General features: G+C 38.1%; 1 protein-coding gene across 3 annotated transcripts; it reads left to right on the forward strand.

The window, feature by feature from the left end:
- The first annotated feature begins 188 nt into the window (after positions 1–188).
- PRR11 (proline rich 11) lies at positions 189–23,246 on the forward strand. 3 transcript variants are annotated; one of them, XM_072940230.1, is made up of 12 exons: positions 254–301; positions 5,401–5,497; positions 6,965–7,103; positions 11,554–11,686; positions 13,209–13,359; positions 13,592–13,714; positions 16,003–16,263; positions 17,375–17,473; positions 17,830–17,942; positions 18,758–18,817; positions 18,908–19,004; positions 21,120–23,246. In XM_072940230.1, the coding sequence occupies exons 4-12, from the start codon at positions 11,559–11,561 to the stop codon at positions 21,186–21,188; spliced, it is 1,101 nt and encodes a 366-aa protein (XP_072796331.1). In that variant the 5' UTR covers positions 254–301; positions 5,401–5,497; positions 6,965–7,103; positions 11,554–11,558; the 3' UTR covers positions 21,189–23,246. The 3 variants fall into 3 exon arrangements, with proteins under 3 accessions (XP_072796332.1, XP_006218068.1, XP_072796331.1); XM_072940231.1 differs by lacking the exon at positions 5,401–5,497 and having other exon boundaries at positions 189–301; XM_006218006.3 differs by lacking the exons at positions 5,401–5,497; positions 6,965–7,103 and having other exon boundaries at positions 228–301.
- The last annotated feature ends 2,279 nt before the right edge of the window (positions 23,247–25,525 follow it).

Genomic DNA, 25,525 nt, shown 5'->3' on the forward strand with positions numbered 1-25,525 from the left:
AAAGCTTCCACAAACAGCAAAGGAGACATGACACACCTTTCCTCTTCGGCTTCCCCTCCACTTCGCTCCCGCCTTCCCCCCTATTCATACAAGAAGCGCCTCAGCTCTGATTGGCCGGAGCATAGTGCTATCTCAGCCAATCACAAGCCAGGCTGTGCTCCTACGCTACCCGGAGAGCGAATGGTGGAGAAACCAAGGCTATGATTGGTTCCTCCACCGTAAGGTCTTAATTTTGAATTTTTCTTTATGGCGAAGGAGAAGCCACAGCCGGGACTCCATCGAATCCCGGGCTCTTAGACTAGTAAGTGCAGCGAGATCTTCCTTTGTTACCTGGGCTGTCATTTTCCGTAGCTCGGCTTCTTGTTGCTTGTGTTCTTACGGTTTATGGAGGTGGAAAGTTTGGCTGGACTCAGAGGGGAGATGGGGCGCTTTAGGGTTGGGCAAGGAGTTCTCCGCCAGGCTCCACCCTAAATCATACTTATATCTAATTAACGCTCTGCAAAATCTGTTTTGGAGCAAAGAATCTGCCTTCCTTTTGCACATCCCTGTACATTTTTACTACTCAAAATGTGGTCTGCGGACCAGCAACATCTGCCTCACTTGGCCCAGGTTAAAATTGCAAATTATATGGCTCTACCCAGACCTACTGAATCAGAGTATGCATTTTAGCAAGATCGCCTCCCCATCACCGTGATTCTTATGCACATTAGAGAGCGTACATTTCTTGACTGGGAATAGTACTATGTTTCTTGTATAGTCTTAATATTGTCCGGTTTTCTTTGAGGGTGTCAATTTTTAAAATGTGCTTTGTTACTATGTGCCTAGCACTCTGCTGGACTAAGCTTTAGGGAGCTACAGTCTCTTTAGAGAAACAAGACAGGAACTACAAAAGCAATGTTACACAACATGAAATTGAAATTAAATATAAGTACCCGAAATAGCCCTATGGATGTTCAAGAGGAATTAGTTGAACTTGTTATGGAAACTGATTAATTGACTGAAAGCTGTTTGTGGGAGACTGTAAGAAATGGAATTGTTTGGCTCACAAGCCCAGCCAAAAGCTCTTGTGCTGGCAGTGCTGTGAGCCAATCTCTGATAGCGGAAGTTTGCAGCAAAGTAAGAATTTTATTGCAGGGCACCAAGCAAGGAAGTGTGAGACAAGTCTTAGATTCACTCCAACTTGGTGTCTGAGTTTGGAGTTTTAAAAGGGGAAGAAAAGGGAGCTGGTGTTAATCATCTTAACTATCTAGGTCTCCTTGTCTTTGGTCCAGTGGTCTGTGACCAGGGGTCTTGTCAACATAATCTGTAAAGGTCATTTTATCCTGGAAGGTGAATAACTCAAAACAGCACATAAACAGTGATGTTTATGGAAAAGCTGTGACTCAAAGCACTAGACCTTCATTACTCATTATTGATTAGGTGAACATGTCATCAGACAGCTATTGGGTAGGCCAAAAGGAAACAAAAACAAAAGAACAAAAACGCCGGCATTAGCTTTAATTAAAATGAGTCATACGACTTGGTTTCAATCTGTGTTCCTGCTACAGCTTTGGAGTACCCCCTGACCAAATCACTTTCCATATCACAGGATGGAGTTTTAATAGAAGCAGCAGTGCCAGTTCTTGCAGAGGACTGTAGTTCTTACACTATTATTTATTGCATCTTCCTACTGGAAGTAGTTTTGGATCCATCCTTTAACCATATGAAGTTGTGTTATGTTTTGAAAAACTAAAAGCCTCCCTTACCAAGAGATTTTCCAGAATGTAATTCTATTAAAGCATATTCCTTAAATAAAATAGAGAACCCTTGCTAGCTAACACTTAGCAGGTGTGATTTCTTTCGCTCATGCATTTATTGAATGAAACGTTATTTAATGCCTGCTATACTCTAGGTCCTGGGGAAACAGATGAATAAAATTCATCCTACCCTTGAAATGTTCACCATCTAGCCAGGTGACAAACATGCAAACAAAAATTACAATCCAGTATAATAAATGTTACAGTAAGTGCTATAGAAACACAAAAGAGATATTTCAGTCAGTATACATTCCATAAAGACAGACACTATGTTGATCGTGCTTCGAATTGTATCCCAGCACCTACCTTACTAATTAGTGGATTATGATCACTCAACAAATACCCGTGAGAAAAAGTACCAGAAGCTGGATGGCTATATAAGTAGACCTGGCGGAGGATACCCCAAACAGGGGGAAAGGCTGGTAACGCTATAGGAAATACTTGGTGTTTTTTGGCATACCTGAAGTACAAACTGCTAATCATTGGAAGAAAGGAGGCTGCAAAGGACCATTAGAGCTAAATTGTGGAAAGCTTTGAAAGGTATTGTTACTGAATGCAAGTCCGTGGGTGCCCTATGAAGTGAGGCCAAACAAAAGGAAACAAAGTTTGGCTGTGACCTATACAGAGAGAGAACTAACAGATAACAACTGGTGAATCTAAATGAATGATATATGAGTGTTAATTATACTATTCTTATAAATTTTCTCAAGGTTTGAGATTTTTCAAAATTAAAAGAGTTGGGGGAAATCGATTATATCGAAAGAGAAAAACAGGAGAGCCCACGGAAAGATGGTGAAGGTAGCTGAAGTTAGAGGAAGTTAGAAGAGGGCTGGTAAGGAGAAAGGATAGGAGTAATTAATGGGAGAAATATTTCTGATTCATGTATATAAATAGTATATATATTTTACTTTATTGTATTCTACAATGAGTATCCTAATTTCCTCAAGGCAAGTAAAAAGGAAGGAAATGTCTTTTTCAATTTAAAAAAGAAAAACTGCTTTGAGGAATCATGAAAGAATGAGCTTCTATCTAGTGTTAACGATTGTAATCCCACCTAATCTAGAAAAAGAATTTGTCTTTCTCATTATTCTTTTAACCTGGATAAAGATTGCTCTATACCCTTTAAATTGGATATTTAAACTCTGAAGAGTATCTAAAGCTTTTAATAAAGGAATGATAATAGAACAAGCCTTATCTTGCTGAGTCCTGTCCTGTTTGAGGTAGGAACTCGTTATCTTTCATTTTTAGAAGAGCTATGATTATTGTTGAATATAATGTTAACCTAGGAATTATCACAGACTGCATTTTCCTATTCTGACAGATTTGACATATTCTCTTAATTCTTTATATGTGTCAATTACTGTGTTTAATTAGAAGGCTATTCAAGTAATAATGACCCAGAGCCCAGGACACATACACAAAGAAGAGAGAAGAGAAAATATGATTTAGTTCCTAGATACTTTTCATTAAAAAATAATTTGCAAAATGACGTACATCAGATTATGTAGAACTCTTTAGAAATTAGAATGCATGGGCACTGGAATAATCACCAGGAAAGGGTTAGAAAGAGATGGCCCAGTTTCACAGTGGTGGTATTTTTTTTTTTTTAAATGGAAGACCCTGGGCTAAGCACACATTCTACCACTGAGCTACACCCACCGCCTTGCCAGAGGGTGGTACTCTTTTTTTTTTAAACATTTTTTTATTGAGTTATAGTCATTTACAATGTTGTGTCAAATTCCAGTGTACAGCACAATTTTTCAGTTACACATGAACATATATATATTCATTGTCACATTTTATTTTCACTGTGAGCTACCACAAGATCTTGTATGTATTTCCCTGTGCTATACAGTATAATCTTGTTTATCTATTCTACATTTTAAAATCCCAGTCTGTCCCTTCCCACCCCTCACCCCCTTGGCAACAACAAGTTTGTATTCTATGTCTGTGAGTCCGTTTCTGTTTTGTATTTATGGGGTTTTTTTGTTTGTTTTGTTTTGTTTTTTAGATTCCACATATGAGCGATCTCACATGGTGTTTTTCTTTCTCTTTCTGGCTTACATCACTTAGAATGACATTCTCCAGGAGCATCCATGTTGCTGCAAATGGCATTATGTTGTCGGTTTTTATGGCTGAGTAGTATTCCATTGTATAAATATACCACCTCTTCTTTATCCAGTCACCTGTTGATGGACATTTAGGCTGTTTCCATGTTTTGGCTATTGTAAATAGTGCTGCTATGAACATTGGGGTGCAGGTGTCATCCTGAAGTAGATTTCCTTCTGGGTACAAGCCCAGGAGTGGGATTCCTGGGTCATATGGTAAGTCTATTCCTAGTCTTTTGAGGAATCTCCACACTGTTTTCCATAGTGGCTGCACCAAACTGCATTCCCACCAGCAGTGTAGGAGGGTTCCCTTTTCTCCACAGCCTCTCCAGCATTTGTCATTTGTGTAGTAGCAAACTACTACTTTTGAATGATGGCCATTCTGACTGGTGTGAGGTGATACCTCATTATAGTTTTGATTTGCATTTTCTGATAATTAGTGATATTGAGCATTTTTTCATGTGCCTATTGATCATTTATATTTCTTCCTTGGAGAATTGCTTGTTTAGGTCTTTTGACCATTTTGGGATTGGGTTGTTTGTTTTTTTTTCTTATTAAGGCGTATGAGCTGCTTATATATCCTGGAGATCAAGCCTTTGTCGGTTTCATTTGCAAAACTTTTCTGCCATTCCGTAGGTTGTCGTAGAAGGGTGGTACTCTTATTTTTCCAGGTTGACTGTCAAATACTACTACAACATTTATTATATACTTAGAAACAAACAAACAAAAAATGATAGTCATCTGACTCCTCTTTCTATAATCCTGACTCCCACTTGCCAAAGGCAACACTATCCACTTTTGTCATTGTTTCTGGCATTTACCTCCCTGTTTCTAAGTAATATAGTTATAATGTGAAGGAAAAGCAAGCTGGGCCTAACTCGTAAATCTAAATTTAACAATTGTCGGATTACTGATCTGAGTTCTACTGGGCTAACTCATAAATCTAAGTTATTAAGTGTCGGTTTGGTGATTCCCTGCTCATGGTTTTTTGTTTGTTTGTCTTTGTTTTTGTTTTTGTTTTTTGCTAGCCCGCTGGAGTTTCAAAAAGACATACCTGGCCTTGGAATGGCGGTTTACTGCCTCCCTGCCTCTGCTTTTGTGATAATGATGCTGCTAAAGCTGTTCCATGCCTATTGGCCGAATACCCCAAGCTTGTAATTAACCCTGTAAAACTTCATGCACACGTTTTGGAGGGGCTCAGAGCTTCGGAACGGAAGCCCCTCTGAGCCCGCCGGTGTAATCTGAGTACTCCAACCCTCCGAGTGGTGCTTGTTTCTTGGCTGGCCTGTCGTTGCTGTAACAATACTATTTCTTTTTTCCCTCTACAAGGTTAAACAGTATATAAATTTAGACAACTGCTGATTTCCACTTTCTTTCCATCTTCCCAATATACCTATATCATAATTTTTAGTTAAGTAAACATTCAATATTTATACTATAAAATATTGTGTAACAGCTGAACTATGATTTCGTCTCTTGTACAACTTTTTTTCTAGACATTTTTATACGCTGATTTTTTTAAGCACTTACCAGGAATTTGGCCCTAACTTTACAGAAAAACAGTAAACTGCTCAGAATGGCCAAACACACTAGGTAATTTCTTTCTTTGTTTTTTTCCTTACTGAAGCCCTCTGTTACTCTTGCGCACTTTACTGGCTGTGTGTTAAGTCAGGTGTCAGCAAACCACTGTTTTTATAGGTCTCATGAGCTAAGAATGGTTTTTACAATTTGTAATAACTGGAAAAAAATCAAAAGAATAATGTTTTGTGGCACATGAAAATTCTCTGAAATTCAAATTTCAGTGGCCATAAATAAAATTTATTGGAACCCACCCATAATCATTAAAGTATTGACTAATGGCTGTTTTGATGCTACAGTGGCTATAACAGACCAGATGGCTTCCAAACCCTAAAATATTTATTATCTGGCCCCTCACAGAAAAGGTTTGCTGACCCCTACCCCTGGTTTGCTGCAAAGCTGTCTTCCTGGGATTTGTGGTTACCATTATCCTGGAAATTCCCATTATTGATCTTCTTTCTTCACACTTGACTGACTGTAAGTTTGGCCAGGTATAGAATTTTTGGATGATAAACATTTTCCTTCAGAATTGCCGTGTGGTTGTTGAAATCTGAGGTCATTCTGTTCTCTGTCCTCTGTATCTAAATTGTGTTTCGTCTCTGGAAGCTTTTAGAATCTCTTTGGCCATTTTCGGTAGAACCCAAATGTCAATATCTGTACGTCTCTATTCTTGGCCAGCCAATTTCCCTGGAGAAGAATCCTCTGATCTCCTCCAGGCAGAAAGAGAGATGTAGGAGTTTGAGGCAGGGAATTAAACCTAGTGGCCTGTGTTTTGGGAGCCAAGAGCTGAGGAAGAGAATTGAATGTCTCACTTTTTGGTTCAAGATCATTCCGTGTCCTCTGCATAGTGATGCACACGTGACCGTGCTATGCTTGGTGGCCCAGAATTCAGTCCCTCTAGGTTCAACTTCTCCAGAGAATAAACCTGTCCAAGAAATGAAAACCAGGCTGCAAGGACTGGAGGGCAGACCATCAAAGGCCTATCCAATCCTTATGAAGACTTCTAATCAGTCCAGTTTAAGCCCTACCCCAATCCTTCAAAAGTACCAAGTGCTTTCAAGTCCTGGATCTTCTCAAAGTTCTGGGACTTGTCTTGTTTCCTCCTGGCTTCCCTACCAGTCAGTCAAGCCTCAGCTTTCCTCTGCTCTGCCAAGTCAGTTACCACTGCTTTCCATTTTCCACAATTTAGTTGATATCTATCATCCACTATAGTGTCTACACCCATTCTTTGTCCTATGGGTTCATGCCTTTTTTATTTCTTTACTGCCTTTTTATGATGTTTCAGAAGAGAGTAGAGCAATAGTGTGCTAATAAATGTTTAATACATGTACATGCATAATTTTATTATGAATTTGCTGATATTACATACTGATAAAGTATATAACATCATTATTATAAACAACAATAAAATGTATAACACTGTTATAAATTTCATATAACCAGTGAGTCTCACTGAATGCTATTATTGATTTTTTTTAATAGACTTCTTATATTTGTAACCAACATATGGTTGCAATTTATGAACAAGCTTGGTCCTGATGTAAATGTTGGTTGATATTTTCATTTACTCTGGAGTGAGACAAAAACAAAACACAGAGATTTACATTGGAACTTCACTTCGGTAAGCAACTTCTTTGATGAATCAGATAATGGTTTTCAAATACTGGAATAATATTCCTTGATTTTTTTTGTGTGCTGTTCACAATGTAACTACTACATACAGGGTACACTTTTAAGTTTAGTCAGACCTAGTAACATTTTTTTCATCATTTTTTTGACAATCAAAAAAATAATAAATCAAGTCCTAATTTGTAGTGTTTTATAGTATACATGGTGTAAATACTCCCATCAAGGCCAATTTCAAGTTTCCAATGTGAATTGACTGAATGGGGAGTTGGGAAAAAAATAAGAAATTACTATACACCATTCTATAGCATTTTCACAATAAGGTAAAAAAAAAAACAAACAAAAAACCCTCAAGAGCATACATCATAGTAAATCATTAGGAATGTGGGACAAACTGGCGTCCTTCAAAGTCCAGCAACCCCCATTCCTGGGCTCCCAGATGTCCACCTGCAGTCCCTCAGAAGATGAAGTATGTTCTTTTCTGACATGTGTTTGCCCTGGCAGAATGAATGGCCCTAGGTAATGCCTAATCCCACAATAACTCAGGCTGGTTGGTTTCAACCATGTCTACCTTATCAGAGTCATAAACCCCACTGCCCCTTCATGGATTCTAACTTTCTTACTTCACCTACAACCAGTCAGAAACCTGTGCACAAGCTGATCATGCAGCTCCCTGTGTTCACCAGCCCCTTCCCCATAAAAGACCCTAAACTTTCACCTTTGGGGCACACAGGCACCTCCCATCTGTGTGGCCCGCTGTTGTTTCTGGCAGTGTACCTAATAAACTTTACTATACCCCTCCTTTGTCTCTAGTACATTCTTTTATTGCCCACAAACCCAGCCCACCAGATCCCACAAGGAAGTGGTGAGTTTTGTGTACTTGTTCCCTTATAAAATATAAATCATTTAATTGTATAGTTCGTATAATTTAATTTGAACAGTAGATTTGTTTAACAACTGACTCACAGACTTCCTAAAAATGTACTAGTTGGTGCCAACCCCAGCATCTTATTGGAGTGGAGGTTAAGGTATAGAGTCACTCCCCCAAGTTGAACCGGATTGTCCAGCTCCTTTCAAAAGTCTATTTTCATAACTGAGAGATTGGTAAATACAGAGAAAAGGGAGTGGGAGGTCTGGTCTCTGTGCCCACTTGATCTCTAACAAAAGACTTCAAAGAGAGAGAGAGAACAGAAGAGGGGAGGGCTGCAAAGGGGCAGATAGAAGACAAGGGGATGTTACCATGGAAATCTCAGATTCTGGGCATCTCAGTTAAGTCTGTGCTTTGGATAGAGGTTTCCAGTGACTTTTCTTCATAGGCAGTCTTGGTTATGCATTTGATGAGGTTTAACTTCTTTTCCAGGCAACCACAATTTTGTTACTTCCTGAGGCTTTCCTAAATATCTTTATTTCAGAGTATTTTTCTTTTGTGTTACTTTAAGTGTTTTTTGTTTGTTTGTTTTCAATCAATCCTTTAGACATCCCTTGTGTTTAATAATCCCTGCTCAGCCTTCCTTCATAATTTCAGCAGGAAGGGAAAATGGTAAATATAGGTGAAGTCTGCTAACTATTTCTGTGGTATGTCTACCTAGCCTCTAAGAACAATTAAGAAAAACACTCTTAATTTGAGGCCTGGCAATTAGTTAACTTGAGGCCTGGCAATTAGTTATGAAGAACCTTTACTCCTAGAAGGGCTGTTGATGTACAGTCTGTCATCCATTTCCATGAAGAGTGCCCTCCGCAAGTCCAGTGCTCTTGGAGCTAAAACCTTTCTTAGTTTTTACAACCCACGCAGGGTCGGGGGAGGTTCTCCAGCCCTTGGAATCTGAAAACTGAGCAAGCCTAGTGCTGCATACCAAGTGCAGGAAGGTTGCAGGGTGAACAAAAGTGGAATGAATGTGCATTTTAAAAGCCGATTGTTCCTATTCAAATGTAAGTTTGAAGAGAAGGAGGCCCAGCCCTTGAGACCATTTTTTAGTTCTGCTACTTGAATAAGGACATCTTTGTTCCTCAGGTAGCAACAACGAAAACCAGCAAAGCCCCTCTTCACATCAAACCAGCTCTGACATAATTTTCTTCAGAAAAGCATCTGGATTAAAATTTAAATATACTAGTTAAGTATCTCATAGTGGTTTAAAATAAGCATTTTGAAACACCCATATCTTAGATTTGGAGTCATTGTTATTACATTGTATATCTCCTATTCTACTATTGCACCCCAGTGTATTAGGAAGAATGTGGTCTTGGGAGAATTACAAACCTAGACTTCATATTTTATTGCATTACATCAGGCAAATCATCTCATCTTTCTAAGCTTCAGTTTATTCCTATGTAAAAATGGAAATAAAAATCCTCTTCCTCAGGGAAAATATCCTGCATGAAAATGACTCACTGAGAAAATGTATGTGAAGGTGCCTAAAAGTAAATGAGCATTCAATAAATGGTTAATTTTGTTTCTTTCACTACCAATTCCACCTAGTACAGTTGATGCTCAGTAAATGTTAGTGACAAAGGAACTCATTTGTTTTTAATTACTTATGTAACCCAGCTATAACCATCTTCTCTGTTATTGTTACCAAACCAAACTTGGGTCCGCTTTCCCAACGCACAGCAAAGCTAATCTACTGACACCAGTTGTAGTGAAGGAAGGTACAACATTTATTTGCAGGGCATCAAGCAAGGAGAAAGGGCAGCTAGAGCTCAAAAGACCCGAACTCCTTGATGGCCTTCAAGCAAGAATTTTTAAAGGCAACATTAGGGGTGGAGGTCACAGGATGTGTGATCTTCTGGTGGACTTCCTTCTGACTGGTTGGTGGTAAGGGAACAGCGTGATGTTTTGGAAATCTTAATCACCAACATTGTGGTTCCAACCAGTCTTGGCTGTAGTCTTAGTTTCTGCACAACAACTGGAAGATATGCATCACATTGTTATGTATATCCCTTGAGGAGGAACTAGGAGTCCTGTGACTGTTTTATCTCTGGAAGATTGTTTAAACTAACATTACTTTTCCCACTTGAGTGCTTTTCCTTTGTTTCTGCATACCCTCACCTCTCTAGTTTGTAACTGCTTGAGTCTGCTCTTTGGAACTTAGGGAAGACCTAAAAGACAACAAACAAGGGGACATGGAAGGGCTTCTGTACTGGGGAGGCCCTGCAAGGTCCTGCTTGAGTTCTTTATTTCTTATCTTTTTTTATTGAAGTATAGTTGACTTACATTGTGTTAGTTTCAAGTATATAGCAAAGTGATTCAAATATACGTGTGTGTGTGTGTATTTTTTCAGATTCTTTTCCATTATAGATTATTACAAGATTACTGAATACAGGTCCCTGTGCTACACAGTAGGTCTTTGTTGTCTGTCTATTTTATATATAATAGTGTGTATATGTTAATCCCAAACCCCCAATTTATCCCTCCCCTCCTTCCCCATTGGTAACCAAAGTTTGTTTTCTATATTTGTGAGTTTATTTGTTTTGTAAATAAATTCATTTGTCTCATTTTATTAAGATATCACATACAAGTGATATATGATATTTGTCTTTCTCTGTCTGATTTACTTCACTTAATATGATAATCTCTTAAGTCCATACAGTATTTGTATTTGTATTTCCATACATACAGTATTTGTCTTTCTCCAACTTACTTCACTAAGCATAATACCCTCTAGGTCCATCCACATTGTTGCAAATGGCAAATTTTCATTCTTTTTTATGGCTGAGTAATATTCCACACACGCATGTGCACGTGTGTGTGTGTGTGTATAAAATCACATCTTTGTCCAGTCATCTGTCAGTGGACATTTAGGTTGCTTCCATGACTTGGCTATTGTAAATAGTGCTGCTATGAACATATATTTTTATTAGATAACATTAGTTTTATCTAATTTTCTCCTGAGATATATGCCCAGGGGTAAGGTTGCTGGATCATAGAGTCATTCTATTTTTTTTTTTTTAAGGAACCTCCATACTGTTCTCCATAGTGGCTACACCAATTTACATTCCCACCAACAGTGTAGGAGGGTTCCTTTTTCTCCACACCCTCTCTGGCATTTACTACCTGTAGACTTTTTAATGATGGCCATTCTGACTGTTGTGAAGTAATACCTCATTGTAATTTTGATTTGCATTTCCCCTGCTCGATTTCATTATAAAGAAAGGAAAATTCACTTGTCTTAATGAAGAAAAGCCAAACAAGCAAAACAAAATTACAGAGTAATATAATGCCAAAGCCAAGGTGTCTCTAGAGATAGTTTAAATCTGGGTTTAAATTTTCCACCAGTTCAAGGGAGTTCTGGGTTGCTAGTAATGACCTATTTCCTAACCAAGGTAATGGTTGCAAGGGTGTGTTCCTTTTGTGATAATTCATTGAACTATACAGTCAAAACTTCTGTATTTCATATGTGTGTGTATTATTCTTCAATAAAAAATGTAAAAACAAATTTTCTCTACAGAAATCATGCCCAAGTTCAAGCAAAGAAGAAGAAAACTAAAAGCCAAAGCTAAAAGATTATTCAAAAGAAAAGAAGCTTCTTACTTTCAGTCTAAGCTGATTACACCTCCTCCTCCGCCACCCTCACCAGAAAGGTAAGGCATAATGTGGAACAGATTAAATATTAAAAACCTGATCAATTTAGGAACAATTTACCAGATTGAGCAAATAAAAATATAGAATGCCCAATTAAATTTGAATTTTAGATAAACAAAGAATGCTTTTTGCATTGTCCTGTGCAACATTTGTAATATACTTGTTTCATTTATTTACTTACTTATTTATTTTTTAATTGAAGTATAGTCAGTTACAGCATATTAATTTCTGGTGTATAGCATAATGTTTCAGTCATACATATACGTACATATATTCATTTTCATATTCTTTTTCATTAAAGGTTACTATAACATATTGAATATAGTTCTGTGTACTATACAGAAAAATTTTGTCTTTTATCTATTTTTATATGTAGTAGTTTGTATCTGCAAATCTTGAACTCCCAATTTATCTCTTCCCACCCCCTGTAATATACTTGTGATGAAAAGAGGGGAATAGGACTGGAATTTAAATCTTCATTTTGGTGAAGTTTGGTCGTTTATTCTCTGGGATTCAAGGCGTAAATGTGTTATCAAAAGAGACTCTAAATTCTATGAGCTCTAGGGTAGTAGGTTTCACAATAATTTACTTTATACATTTTGTTATAGCTCTCTTTACAGAAAAAATTTGAAAACAAACAGACCCTCAAAAAGCAGTAACCATGACATCATCCTTAACTCCTCTCTCTCCTGAATATTGAAAAAGCCCCCAACTGGCCTTTCTGCTCTGTCTTTGCTCCACCTTCCATGTATTTCAACATAGCAGCCAGAGTGAGCCTATTAAAATAATGTCATATTAGCGCTTCTGCTTAAAACGCTCCAAGGTCTTCTTCTATCAGAGTAAAAATGAAAGTACTTTGTAAGACCCCCCCAAGGCCTTTATGGTTTGACTCACATTATTTCTTCATCCTTTTCCTTTCAGTCTTTCCACTCTAGTCATCTGGCCTCCTTCCTATTCCTCAAACACTTCCAGCAAGCTTCCACCTTAGGGCCTTTGCACTTACTGTTGCCCATGCCTGAAATGCTTTTCTCCCAGATATTTGCTTTGCTGGTTTCTTTACTTCCTTTTGGTTTTTTTTTTTTCCCCTCAGAAGTCACCATCTCAGTGAGACATTCCCTAAATTTTCACCTCCACCCAGCATTTCACATTCCCTCTCTCTTGCTTTATCTTTTTCTCCTTAGCATTTGTTCCACTGTCTGACAACCCACATGTTGTTTATTTACTTATTTTTACTTTTCTTTCATGAAACTGTAAATTCTGTGAGGGCAGAGTTTTTGTCTATTCTGTTCATTACTAAATCCCTGATGTCTATTTCTTTACTATTTTATTTTATTTATTACTATTTATTTACTCAACAAATATTTGTTGCATAAGTGAATCTGGAACTCTAGAATTTAATGAAGAATTTGACTTTCAGTAGTCTCTGCTCCTCAGTCATACTATAAAACTAACATTATTTAATTAGAGGCTGTTATTCCAACTGAGGAGTTTCTGCTTTGTTTGGTTTTGTTTTTCCCACAGAGTGGTTATTCCTTCAACAGATACAACCCTTAGCAGAAGCTGGCTGAGACCATCATGGAACTTCAAATTTCCCAATATCAAAGATGTGGTAAAGCTTTGGACAAATAGAGTATGGTCTTTATACAACTGGTGCCAGAACTGCGTGGCCCAGGTATGGGTTTGACAAATGACAAATGTGTTTTCAGCAATACTGTTTTTCTACACACTTGGTATATGTGTGCACATGTGTGTGTGCTCAGGTCAGCCAAACACTCAGGCTAAGCTCACGTAAGATGAAACGATGTGGTCATGTCTGCTTTCACTTTGAAAACATACATCACACCACTTTCTTGTCCTTATCATGTTACTCATTGGTTTCTGGCTTGTTTATTTTTGAATCTTAGAGTTTAGAAGTATTGAAAGATTGCATCTTTCCATCCCGTTTCTGCCACCGAGAACTTCACACCCTAAAACAACGGTTTTGCATTTTGGAAAGTGAAATATGCAAGCTCCAGGAAGCCCTGAAGGTTAGTATTATCAAGTGAAAAACAAACCCAGAATTAGGTAAGGAGTGAAGGGGTTGTGTCCCACAGGAATCCCAGTGTGCTTTTACCAGCGGGGGAGTGGCTACAGGGTAGTGCTAGTCCTGGGCACATTTGCCCTCAGATCGACTCCTTAAACTTCAGAGGTCCTGCTCTGTGCTGTGGGGTACAGTGGGGCTGACCCCTGCCGGCTACATTTCCCAAGCTCCATGTCACCTGGCTCCTGGTTGAGCTGGACTAACAGGAGACACTGATGAAAGATTAGAGGGAGGGAGAGGATGGGGTGTGTTTTTCCCCTTTGTTCTCTGTGCTGGGTGATTTCTCCTGTGATGGCTGTTATTGTCTCCCTGACTCCAGCTCCCACTGGGTAAGTCCACCATGTTTCTTGATTCTCTGGGTTAACCCAGCTCCAGAGATCTGATTACACTGTCCTTCTCTTTGTCCCTCTAGCCTCAGGGTGTTCATGGCTTTATGCTGTTGCTCATCATTGGGCTGCCTCACTGTCCCCTGTGTGCTTCTCAGCTCCTCCGTCAGAGTGTAACCAACCCCCTATATTACATGCCCCCTCTTTTAAATACTCAGGGTGGTTTCTATTTTCTTGACTGATATGGGTAGAAAAAAATGTAAATATCCACCGTCTCCAGACTCCCTTAAGCAAGACCCCTGCTTTCAGTATCTAAAACCCAAAGAGTAAACATTGTGCTCATTGATTTGGAAAGAAGGAGAGAAGCTTCTGGAATTACATCCTTGCTTCCAGAATTTGTACCTCAAGATGATCGAACCAGAGGAGGAATGGCAAGTCACCTCACAACTCCGGACCTCAGTCTCTTCATCTGTGAAATGGGGTAGATACCATGTAGTGGACTGAATGATGGCCCCTCAAAAGATATGTCCAAATCCTAATGCATGGAACCTGTAAATGTTACCTTATTTGGGAAATGAGTCTTTGCAGATATATAATCAAGTTAAGGATTTTGGGATGAGATCATACTGCATTATCTGGGTGGACCCTCAATCCAGTGACAGGTGTCCTTATAAAAGAGACACGGAGCAAAACATACACAGAGAAAAGGAGGACAAATAGGACCACAGAGGCAAAGACTGGAGTCACGTAGCCTCATACCAAGGAATGCCAGTGGATACGAGAAGCTGGGAGAGGCAGGAAACAGATTCTTCTTTCAGAGCTTTGAGGGAGAGTGCAGCTCTGCTGACATCTTTGTTTCAGGCTTCTAATCTCCAGGACTGTGAGAGAATGGATTTTGTTTGTTTCAAGCCCCGTGTTTGTGATAATTTGTCACAACAGCCTCAGGAAACTAACATACCATCTTACGTCATAGGGTCATTCTATTAGTTTGCTAGGGCTGCCATAGACTGGGTGGCTTCAACAACAAAAATGTGTTTTCTCACAGTTCTGGAGGCTAGAAGTCTAGGCTCAAGATGTTGGCAGGGTTGGTCTCTTCTAATGCCTATTCCCTTGACGTGCGTTCTGTGTCTGCAGATGGCCTTTTCTCTGTGCACATGCTCCCCTGGTGTCTCTTCTGGATGTTCGAGTCTCTTCCTTTTATAAGGACACCAGCCAGATTGGATCAGAGTCCACCCTAATGGTTCCTTTTAACTTAATCACTTCTTCTTAATCCCTAACTCCAAATAAAGTCACATTCTGAGGTACCGGGGTTACGGCTACAGCATATGAACTGGGGTGGGAAGAGGACAGAATTCAGCTCATAGCAGTCATGTTCCAGCCTCTTGACCTTTTTATCAGTTCCTTGAATGTACTATGTCCTTGGCTGCATTAAGTATTCTTTTTCCCTCTGCTGGAATTCTCTTCCCCTAGTCACTGTCTGCCTTCTTCACCTGGTAAACCTAAATTCATCCTCGAGATCATGGCTAACTATCACTCCCTTGACCTCTAGCTATTCATGCTCTCGGGACACTTCACGGCTCTCATTGAAGTATTGTCTTGTTTTGTTTTGAATGTGTTTGTGTATGTTTAATGTATGTCTTCCTCACCGGACTGTCAGTTCCATGAAGGACAGACAGGGCTCACAGGTGCACCCACAGTTCCTGGCAATATAGCACATGAAGAAACAAATATATGAATGAATGACTGAGTGAGTGAATGAATGAGCTTGTGACAAATGAGGAAATATTACAAAGCACATGGTATACTGAGAAAGCAGTCAATACACAGTAGCCAAGATTTTTGATGACTCTCAGCCACAAGAACCAAATTAATTTGTTATTCACTTGCCAAATGTAATATTTTCTTCCAGGCCATCTCAGAAAATTCTTGCTGTCCAAGCTGTGGTCAAAGGTGTCACGTGCATGGTAAACTTACAAATGTGCCTGCATGTGCTCTTCCCACGCTTGGAGTCTCCGGAGCTGGACTTCCTCCCTCACTGCCACAACCAGTCAGCCATCCTCCTCCTCCTCCTCCTCCACCTCCACCCCCTCCACCCCCTCCTCTGCCTCCGCCTCCACCACTCAGAGCACCTTTGCTGCTCAAAAAGTCTGATCTCACTAAAGCACTTCAGGTAAGAAGCAAACGAGTAAAGGTGTGTTTTGGTCAGTGTGTAAGGACTAAAGCCAGGAAACCTTTGAAGGCTGAGCTAAGGGCTTTGACAGGAACAGCTACCTTTTGTTCTGAGTCCGTATCTTAATTATATCAATTATTATTTAAAAACTCAGTCCCCTGGGAACTCGGGAAAGCTGAATTTAGAAATGAAGGTACTTTTTTTTTTTTTAATCTCAAGCATAAATGAATGAAACCCAAGCAGATTGGGAGATTCCTGTTGGCTTCTTAATATACCTTTTTACCAAAAGGAAAACTTCTCTAGGAAAACAGATTAAAAACAAAGATGGCTCGAAAAATTGTGTTCTACAGTGTAATTTGAGAGAACATTGTAAAATGACTATAACTCAATAAAAAAAAGTTAAAAAAAAAAAAAGATGGCTCACTGAGTGAAGTCAGGAAGAAAGGAATTAGTGGATCCTAAAGTACAATGCCATTAAGCTGGAGAAACAGTCTCCATTAGAATTTCTTATCTGCCAAGGGGACCAGAATATTTATGAATCACTAGGTATGGCCCTATTTTTAACAACTACAAATATGTTTGGTTTAAAAACGGCTGAATTAAATCCAGAGCCTGCCCTAATGTGTACCTCTCTGAGTATACTTTTTTGTTGTTTTTTGTTAAGGGAGGTACCTGGGATTGAACCTAGGACCTTGTGCGTGCTGAGCAGGTGCTCTACCACTGAGCTCTACCCCCCTGAGTATACATTCTTGCTCCATGGGAACTGAGCCATCTCTTTAGGTAGTTCAGACAAAGCTTCACTTTGATTTGAAGAACTCCAACTCTTGTCGTGTTATCATGACTCCTAAGGAGGATGTGTGGTTGCAGGGAACTAGCCCATGTCTTCCTTACTAGCAAAGCCTTACATTTTGACAAATACTCTTCAGTAGCCTTAGGATCCATGGGTACTAAAAACAGGATCATCCTTGGTAGAGTGGAAAGAACTCAATAGGCACCCAGAGCAAGTAAGAGTTACTTTTTAACTCTGAGTCTTTAAAAACAAGATTTGGGTTTGCATTTGACTGGGTATCCTGGTTCCAATTTGAATTCTAACCTCTCCTTACATTCTAAGGCTGGACCACTAAGAAAAGATGGACCCATGCAGATAACAGTTAAAGATCTACTGACTGTGAAATTAAAGAAGACTCAGAGTTTTGATGAACGGAGGAAGGTAAGATGTCATTGACAATACAAGTGGTACTTCAGCTTTTAACCTCATTGTCCCTTTAGGGAAAACAAGCATAAGTCATATATAGAAGCCATTCTGAAGTACATATTTTGTTTTATTTGAGTAGTTTTGGATTTCTTCAACAAAATGTGTAAATCCCAAAATTATTTAATTAGGCGGTTTTATCTACCAACCATTACTCTGAAGAGGTAGAGACATACTTTGACACTTTAGAATAAAAAGTAAGTGGATATGTCTTATACATATTCGGCACTCAAACAGTCACTGTTTTAGTATGTTTACATTTTGAATGATATTTTTAAACGTGTTTTTAATACTGTCTCATTTTGTGATTAAAGCTTGTACCATCACCAAAGGAAAGAAATCCACTAGTTTCTGTCTCTGACCTGCAGCGCGTTACGCTGAAGCCCAAGTCCAAAGTTTTATCAACTCGAGTTACAAACGTCTTAATGTAAGGAACTGCACAATATTAGACTATACTGCTACTTAAAATAATGATTTTTTTGCTCATTTCTAACTTTAAAAGTTACATATAATCAAATGTTTAAAGAAAAAAACCAAAAATCATCCAAACAATCCCATCATTGGCATTAGCCACTGTTAACATATTGTTACTTATCATTCTAGTCTTTTTCTAGGCATATACTCTATTATTTCCATTTCATGATGCTGTCTATTATAAGACACATCATTGATTTAATAACAGATTTGAGGGGAAAACATAGTCAAGAATTTTCAAAGCAGCACAATATCAGAAATAATAAAATATGAAAACTAGTGTGTCTTAGAATCAATGAAATAGGATATGAGTGTGTGTACCTATATATAACCATACTGTGCATACCCATTTAATGTGCCTTATTTAAAATTAGTTTAAAGCATCATTTGACTTCAATAGATGCAGGTTATTATATGTGAATTTCATAGATAAAATCCTGTTCTGAGACATTTAGGTTGTTTGTGATTTTTTTTTTATTTCTATAACTCTTTAATAAACACCCTTGCCCATCATCTGTGCACATAGCTGAGTTTTTTCCCTAAGATGGATTCGTATATGTGTCATTACCAAGGGAAAAAGTATTACTTATTAGAATTATTATATCACCTTCTGCTCCTCTCAGTATCTACTGCTATTTGTTAATGTAACAATTAGTAACAAATGTAACAAACTACTTTTGAGGATGTTGCCTACAGAAATGACTGCTTTGCTTTGGGGAAAATGATAAAATCTGGCAAGCTCTAACTTTTGTATCTTTCTCTTATCAGCACTCCTGGTAAAAGCCAGCTAGATCTGCGGAAACTACTTAGAAAAGTCGATGTAGAAAGGTAATCCCCTCTCCTAAATGTATGCTTTCTGAATCCATTTGAAAAGTTGACTTTAAAACATAGCTCCTAATATTTTCAACACCTTCACAGGAGCCCAGGTGGAACCCCACTTACTAATAAAGAAAATATGGAAACAGGAACTGGGCTGACCCCAGTAATGACTCGGGCCTTGAAGAGAAAGTTTCAGGTAAGCCTTTAAAAAAAAAAATTGGCTCTTTATTCTTCAAGTTCATTTCTTTAGAATCATAATCTAAAGCATCTTTCTTAAAAAGAATGGTAACTTTTAAACAGTTCTTTATGCTTCATAAAGCACTTTCATATTTAGGCTTCATGAAATTCTATGAGATAGCTAGGTTTATCATCTCCACTTTAGCAATGAATGTCTGGTTTATTAACTACATTAATAAATACTTATTAAGTAATTCCTCTAGGCCAGGCACTGTGCTGGAGTACTAGGTATAATAGTGGTAAGCAAAAACAGACACAGATCTACTGTCTTAGAGTTTTCAGTCTAGTGGGGAAAATAGGCATTAATCAAACAATCACAAATTGTAATAATTTTGCACTGAAGTAAATTCTGTGAAGAAAAGGGGCAAGGTTCTGTGGAACCCTTGGAGGAACTTGATCTAGCCTGGATGATCTAGGAAGGATTCCCTGAGGAAGGTTGAATAGGCATTAACTTGGGAAGGGTACCTATGGGATATGGGGATGAGCCCACCATGGCTGTCAGGGGGGAGAGTTTCAGGCAAAAAGAACAGCATGTGCAAGGGTCTCATAGCAAGAGGGATCATGGCCTATCTGAGGAACTGAAAAGTGGCCAGTGTGGCTGTATCAGAGAGACAGGGGTGGAGATGGAGATAGTAGTCACATCCTGCAGAGATGATAGGAAAAGGTCTTGGCAGCTTTCTCTTTTGTCACTGACATGTATGATCCAAACACCAAAATCCAGTGCATCTGCTGTCCCTTGTGTGATTTCTTCCAAGTCATCCCTATCATCAGATCTGTGAGGAGCAGCCATCCTTCCACAACCCCTGCTAGAATGCTGGGGTCCTGGGCTGCTGGTCTCTTCGGCTGTGAAGCTTAAATTTCTATCCCTTTCTGGCCCAGGAGACACACCACACACTCCACTGCAGACACTCTCCTACCCCAACACTCTCCTCCCTTTGTTCCCTCGGAAAAAATCAGTGCCTTTTGCCAACAGCTTGGTTTCCCTCTTGCCAACCAGTCTGGCTCTCCTGAGGACCATGTGGCCTTCTTTGGAGATGTGGCCAGATTCCTTTTTCCTCCTTTTGGAGCATCCAGTAGGAGCCTATCCCCAGATTACGTTCCTTGGTGATACTGTAAATTGGGGGGGGGGGTTGTGGGGAGAAGGCACAGTCCTCACTGAAGGACTAAGCCCCTTCCTTTCTTTGTTCAGCTCTAGGCTCCTTTTTGTCCCTGCCCCATCTGAAACTACTACAGTGGATCGGGTAACGTGGAAACAAATAAGAATATAATGAACGATAAACCCATGTATTGAGCAACAAAACCAAAAGTCACAGATATGACCTATGCCTTATGTGGTGCTACCCAAAGTCTGCTTACCAGGAGGATATCTTGTAAAACCTGTTGTTAGACATGGAATAACTGTTCCCACTCCTTAGACTTCTTTTTTCCTCTAACTCTGAAACAACTGCATTAGTTAAGGCTTTGAATTGGCTGCAGGTAACAGAAATCTCACTGAAGTGGCTTAACCAAATGGGGGCTGATTTTTCTTTTCTTTTCCTTTTTTTTTTTTTTTTTTGGTGGGGGAAGGTAATTAGGTTTATTTATTTTTAGAGGAGGTGCTGGGGATTGAACCCAGGACCTTGTGCATGCTAAGCATGCACTCTACCCCTTAAGCTATACTCTTCCCCCAGGACCAATTTTTCTTCTCTGCATATTATCTTAGAAAATACATGGTACATAACAGGTACCACAGCTTCACCATGTAAACACTGCACTTCTGTCCTTAATGTGTGGCTCTTATCTTTATGGTGCAGAATGTCTGCACTTCCTAAAGTCTCAAGTCCACACTGTAGGCAAGATAAGAAGGGCAGAGGGCAAGAGGGTGTGCCAGCTAAGCTACCCTTCATCTCTTTAAACAGGTGATATCCAGGAACTTCTGATCGTATCAGGAGAGCTGGAAAAAGTGGTTCTTAGAATCTGGATGCATTGCTGCCTTGCATAAAATCTGGGTTCTGTTAGTGAAGAAGAGGGAGAGCTGTGCCAGCCACAGGAACATAATTCACATTATAATTAGGACTTTTTTTTTTCCCCATAGCTAGCTCATCCTAGAAGCCCAACTCAAACTCTGCCACTTGCTACAAGCAGCTTTGATGAACAAAACTGATGCCAACTCTGCCTGATTCCGTGTGATGGTCCATAAAGTGTACAGAAAAAACTACCCCAGCCCTTTTTTTAAAAATGTAGCTGGGTATGTATAATTATATTAATATATAACTCATTTGAAGAATTACAATGGAAACCATACATACTGTAATATGAAGTGGGTATTTGGATATTTTCTAGTTTATGTGATCAATAAGAGAGCAGATGGGAAAATGCAATCCCCAGAGTGATGTTTATCCTGTAATTATCCAGTTTAGGTTGCAGAGGTTCTTCAAGTTTAACTAGATAACTCTAATTTGTACTCTATAAGTGCAGTTACGACATTAAGAAAATAACCTGGTGCCCATTCATCATGGGTATTCTCAGGTAATTGAAAAGTATTTCAGCCTGTAATGCTCATGTATTCATTAAGTGCTACAAAATTGACCAATGAAAAAGATCCTCTAGATTTTATATCTGCTCACTATAAGCATTTATGAGATAAGACCATTCCCCACCCAAACCCAACTATTCCAAAAGGATTTGAAACAAAAGGTCCCCTGTGACCTTAAAAATTAGAATGTATCATTTCTAGTTTCTTATATAGATGGTTACATTTGGCTCACTAAAGTCTGAGATATTCCTCGGTTCACTATCTGCTACCCACTTTCATGCAGCTAAATATAAATTTCATAAAGACTCCAACATGAATCTTATTTTCCACAGTGCCCCACCAAGGATTCTCTTAGGTCCATAGCAGGTTCACTGTAAGACTTGACTCCCTGTCCTCAACAGCCTGTTAGTTCAATAACAGTAATCATGTACACCTCACTGGATTTTGTTTTTTTCCTGCCAGTACAAGGTTGCCAGATTTAGCAACTATAAATACATAGCACCTCATCAAATTTTAATTTCAGATAAACAAGTAACTTTTAAGTATAAATATGTCCCATAAAGTATAAGTATGTCCCAGATATTTCATGGAACTTACTGATACTGAAAAATTATTCATTGTTTATCTGAAATTCAAATTTAACTGGACATCTTATATTTTATTTGGCAACCCTATCAGTCAGTCTCCTACAAAGTTGCCAAGTATCTCTGGGAGCCCCCAGTTGGTCAGACATGTCTACTTAGCATCAGATACTACTGCAGCTTCAGCCAGGACCCCTATCACTAATGTGCTAAATATACTGGAGGAAGAGGAACTCTCATTAGGGTGAGTGTGACTTTGAAGGCACAGGATTAGCTTTGATGCTGATAACTTTGACGGCAGTTCCAAGAATAAGGATAGCAGCTCCTCGTGGAGAGGAAACAAGGGGTTTCAGTTTTTCACTGAACTTTCTAGCCTGACAGGAAGCAGCTACATAGATAATATCCTTGAAATATCCCCTGATTAGCTTAGGCTAAAAAGGCATTTTAGCAATTTCCCAGAAATGCACGTATTTCCTCAAATAAGTATAGTTTTGAGATGCCAAATAGAGTGTTATGGAAAGTCACCAGACTGGAAAGCAGACCTGGGGGCAATGTTTTGTTTTTCTGAGATCTACATTTATGTTTATATTTGTGGATGAAAATTAAACAGCTAATGAAGTTAAGAGATATATCTGCTTCTAATACAAAGAAAAAGTTTTTAAAACCTGTTCTCTACATTTATATTATGTAAAATAAAGGGAATGATCACTGAGAATAAGACAGGTTTTCGTAACAATATTTTATGGGACATTTGTAGTATTTATAATATTAATAAACCACTGTGTATTTGTATCAATTTAATTTAAATGATTTGATCTTTCTTTTGAGATAAAGGTTCATTTAAAAAATAAACTAGCAATCCTACAGATAAACATTTGTAGAGCTGCTGTTACCGTTGTACCAGTATTAAAATGTGTCCTACCTTACATCTTTTACTAATTTTTATGACAGGTTTCATCTTGTACCCATTTGAGAATCCTGTAATTGCTATGGCTTCATTAAATTGTTGCTATCATATGTTTCCCACGTTTATTTTGAGACTGAATGTCAACCAGAGAATATAAACAACCAAGGTGCATCTGGTTATGTTTCTAAATAAAGAAAAATACAAAATCTTTGGTCTTTCTTTTTTTCAATAGTTTTTACTAGAAATACAACATACAGAAGAGCACATAAGACATAAATATGTAAATCAGTAAACTGTAAAACCCTCATGTAACCCCCAAGAAAGGGACATTTAAGTGTCTTTAGAAGCTCTGCCTGTTTCCCTCCCTTACCATAATCCCTTTACTCAAGAAGTAACTACTGATCTGCTTGCTTTTCCTTGCTTTTACCCTCTAAATATGCAACCCTAAACGCTATGGCTTATTATGCTTGTCTTTGAATTCTACATAAATAGAATCAACATTACATATTCTTTTGTTTCTGGCTTCTTTCGGTCTACATTTATATTTAAGCTTCAACCATATTATTGCACAATGCTATGGATCATTTATTTTTGATGTATGAGTAGAGTTATTAATTCATTCTGTTGTTAATGGACATTAGGGTTGCTTCCAATTTTGGGTTATTATGAACCATGCATGCCATTATGAACATTCATTTGTGAACGTACATTTGTGCAAGAGTTACTTTAGCGCGTATGTCTAGGGGTGGAACCACTAGGTTGTAAAACACCTATTTTCTAGATACTGTCAAACTGGTTTTTTAAGTGGCTATACCAATCTGTGTACCTTCACCAAAGTATGAGGGTTGTTGCTCTTGTTTTCTTCAAGAGAGTCTTTTCTATTTGGTTTTACAACATTTTGCTTACCTATAAGCAAAATCTATACAAATGCATATGATTAGTATACACTATTTTTCCTGGATTTATTATAAGTCAAAGGATTTTTTAAAATAATCTTATAGTAGCAAAGTCACATACTAAACATAGCAAATAATCCACATGATGAGAATCACAGTATATGTAGATACACATGTACAATTTCTCATTTTAGGTGGCTTTTGAAAGAGAGAGAGGGTCAGGACATATACAAGTAGAGAAGGGAACAAATAAAAACCGGATAGACAAACAAAATTTAAAAAAAAATACATTTAAAAGCCCACCTCTATTCCTTTCTAAATTCTCATTAGTAAATAAGAGTTGGTTGAGAATTTTTGGAAGCTCAACACAGCTTAATGTATTAAAAACACCATCACCAGGGCTTAGGATGCCTCCCTTCCTTTGAGAATTAAATGAGATAATTCTTCCTCCCCAGTTTTATTGAGATATAATTATAATTGACATATAACTGTATTAGTTTGAGGTATACAAAATAATGTTTTGATATATGTATATATTGCAAAATGATTTCCACAATAAATTTAGTTAATATCCATTACCTCATATGGTTACAATTTTTTCTTGTGATGAGAACTTTTAAGATGTATCTCTTAGCAACTTTCAATCATATAATACAGTATTGTTAACTGTATATAATCACCATGTTGTACATCCCCAGAATTTATTTATGATATAACTGCAAGTGTGTACTTTTTGACCACCTTCACCCATTCCCCTCCTACCCATCACCCATTGCCCCCACCCCCTCCTCTGACAGCCAATTTGTTCTCTGTTTCAATGTTAGGTTTTTTTTTTTTTTAAGATTCACGTATAAGTGAAAACATGCATAAATGAGATAATTCTTGGTAAGGATTTAGCACAGAACTGTACACAGTAACTAATCTGTTTGACTTTTATTATTTTATTTCATTTTTGACATGCCAAGTAATAACTCATTAAACACATTATCTAATCCCATTTCTACTTTAAAGCCAAGAGTATTTTTTAAAAAACGAAAACATTCAAACATCCAATCACCTAAATCAAATATTGAATTAAGGCTTTCCACATTTCTTCAAGGAAGAATTTTTTAACATTACAAATTGAAGAAAGTGTTCGTTCTAGAAAAATTAGAAACTAAAGATATAAAAATAAAAGAGTGTGTCCACCTCAAAACCAGTATAGAGATGTTTGTAGGAGCTTTATTCATAATTTCCAAAACTTGGAAGCAACCAAGACATCTTTCAGTAGGTGAATGAATAATAAACTGTGGTACATCTAATAATAGAATATTCGGTATTAAAAAGAAATGAGCTAGCAAACCATGAAGACATGGAGGAAATTTAAATGCATATTACTAAAGTGAAAGAAGCCAATCTGTAAAGGCTGTCTAATGTATGTATGATAATATGACATTCTAGAAAAGGCAAAACTATGGAGACAGTGAAAAGATCAGTGGTAGCCAGGGATCTGGGGGAAGGGAGGAATGAACATGTGGAGCATAGGAATTTTAGCACATTGAAACTATTCTACATGACACTTTAAGAGTGGAGACATCATTA

Source organism: Vicugna pacos, chromosome 16 (genome assembly GCF_048564905.1).
Source record: "Vicugna pacos chromosome 16, VicPac4, whole genome shotgun sequence".
In the NCBI taxonomy this organism is placed as follows: domain Eukaryota; kingdom Metazoa; phylum Chordata; class Mammalia; order Artiodactyla; family Camelidae; genus Vicugna; species Vicugna pacos.

Coding starts and splice junctions, on each gene's coding strand:
- PRR11 (XM_072940231.1), top strand. CDS start 11,559: ATGCCCAAGTTCAAGCAAAGAAGAAGAAAACTAAAAGCCAAAGCTAAA. Junction 18,818..18,907: donor AGAAAAGTCGATGTAGAAAG/GTAATCCCCTCT, acceptor ACACCTTCACAG/GAGCCCAGGTGGAACCCCAC. Junction 19,005..21,119: donor CCTTGAAGAGAAAGTTTCAG/GTAAGCCTTTAA, acceptor TTTTCCCCATAG/CTAGCTCATCCTAGAAGCCC.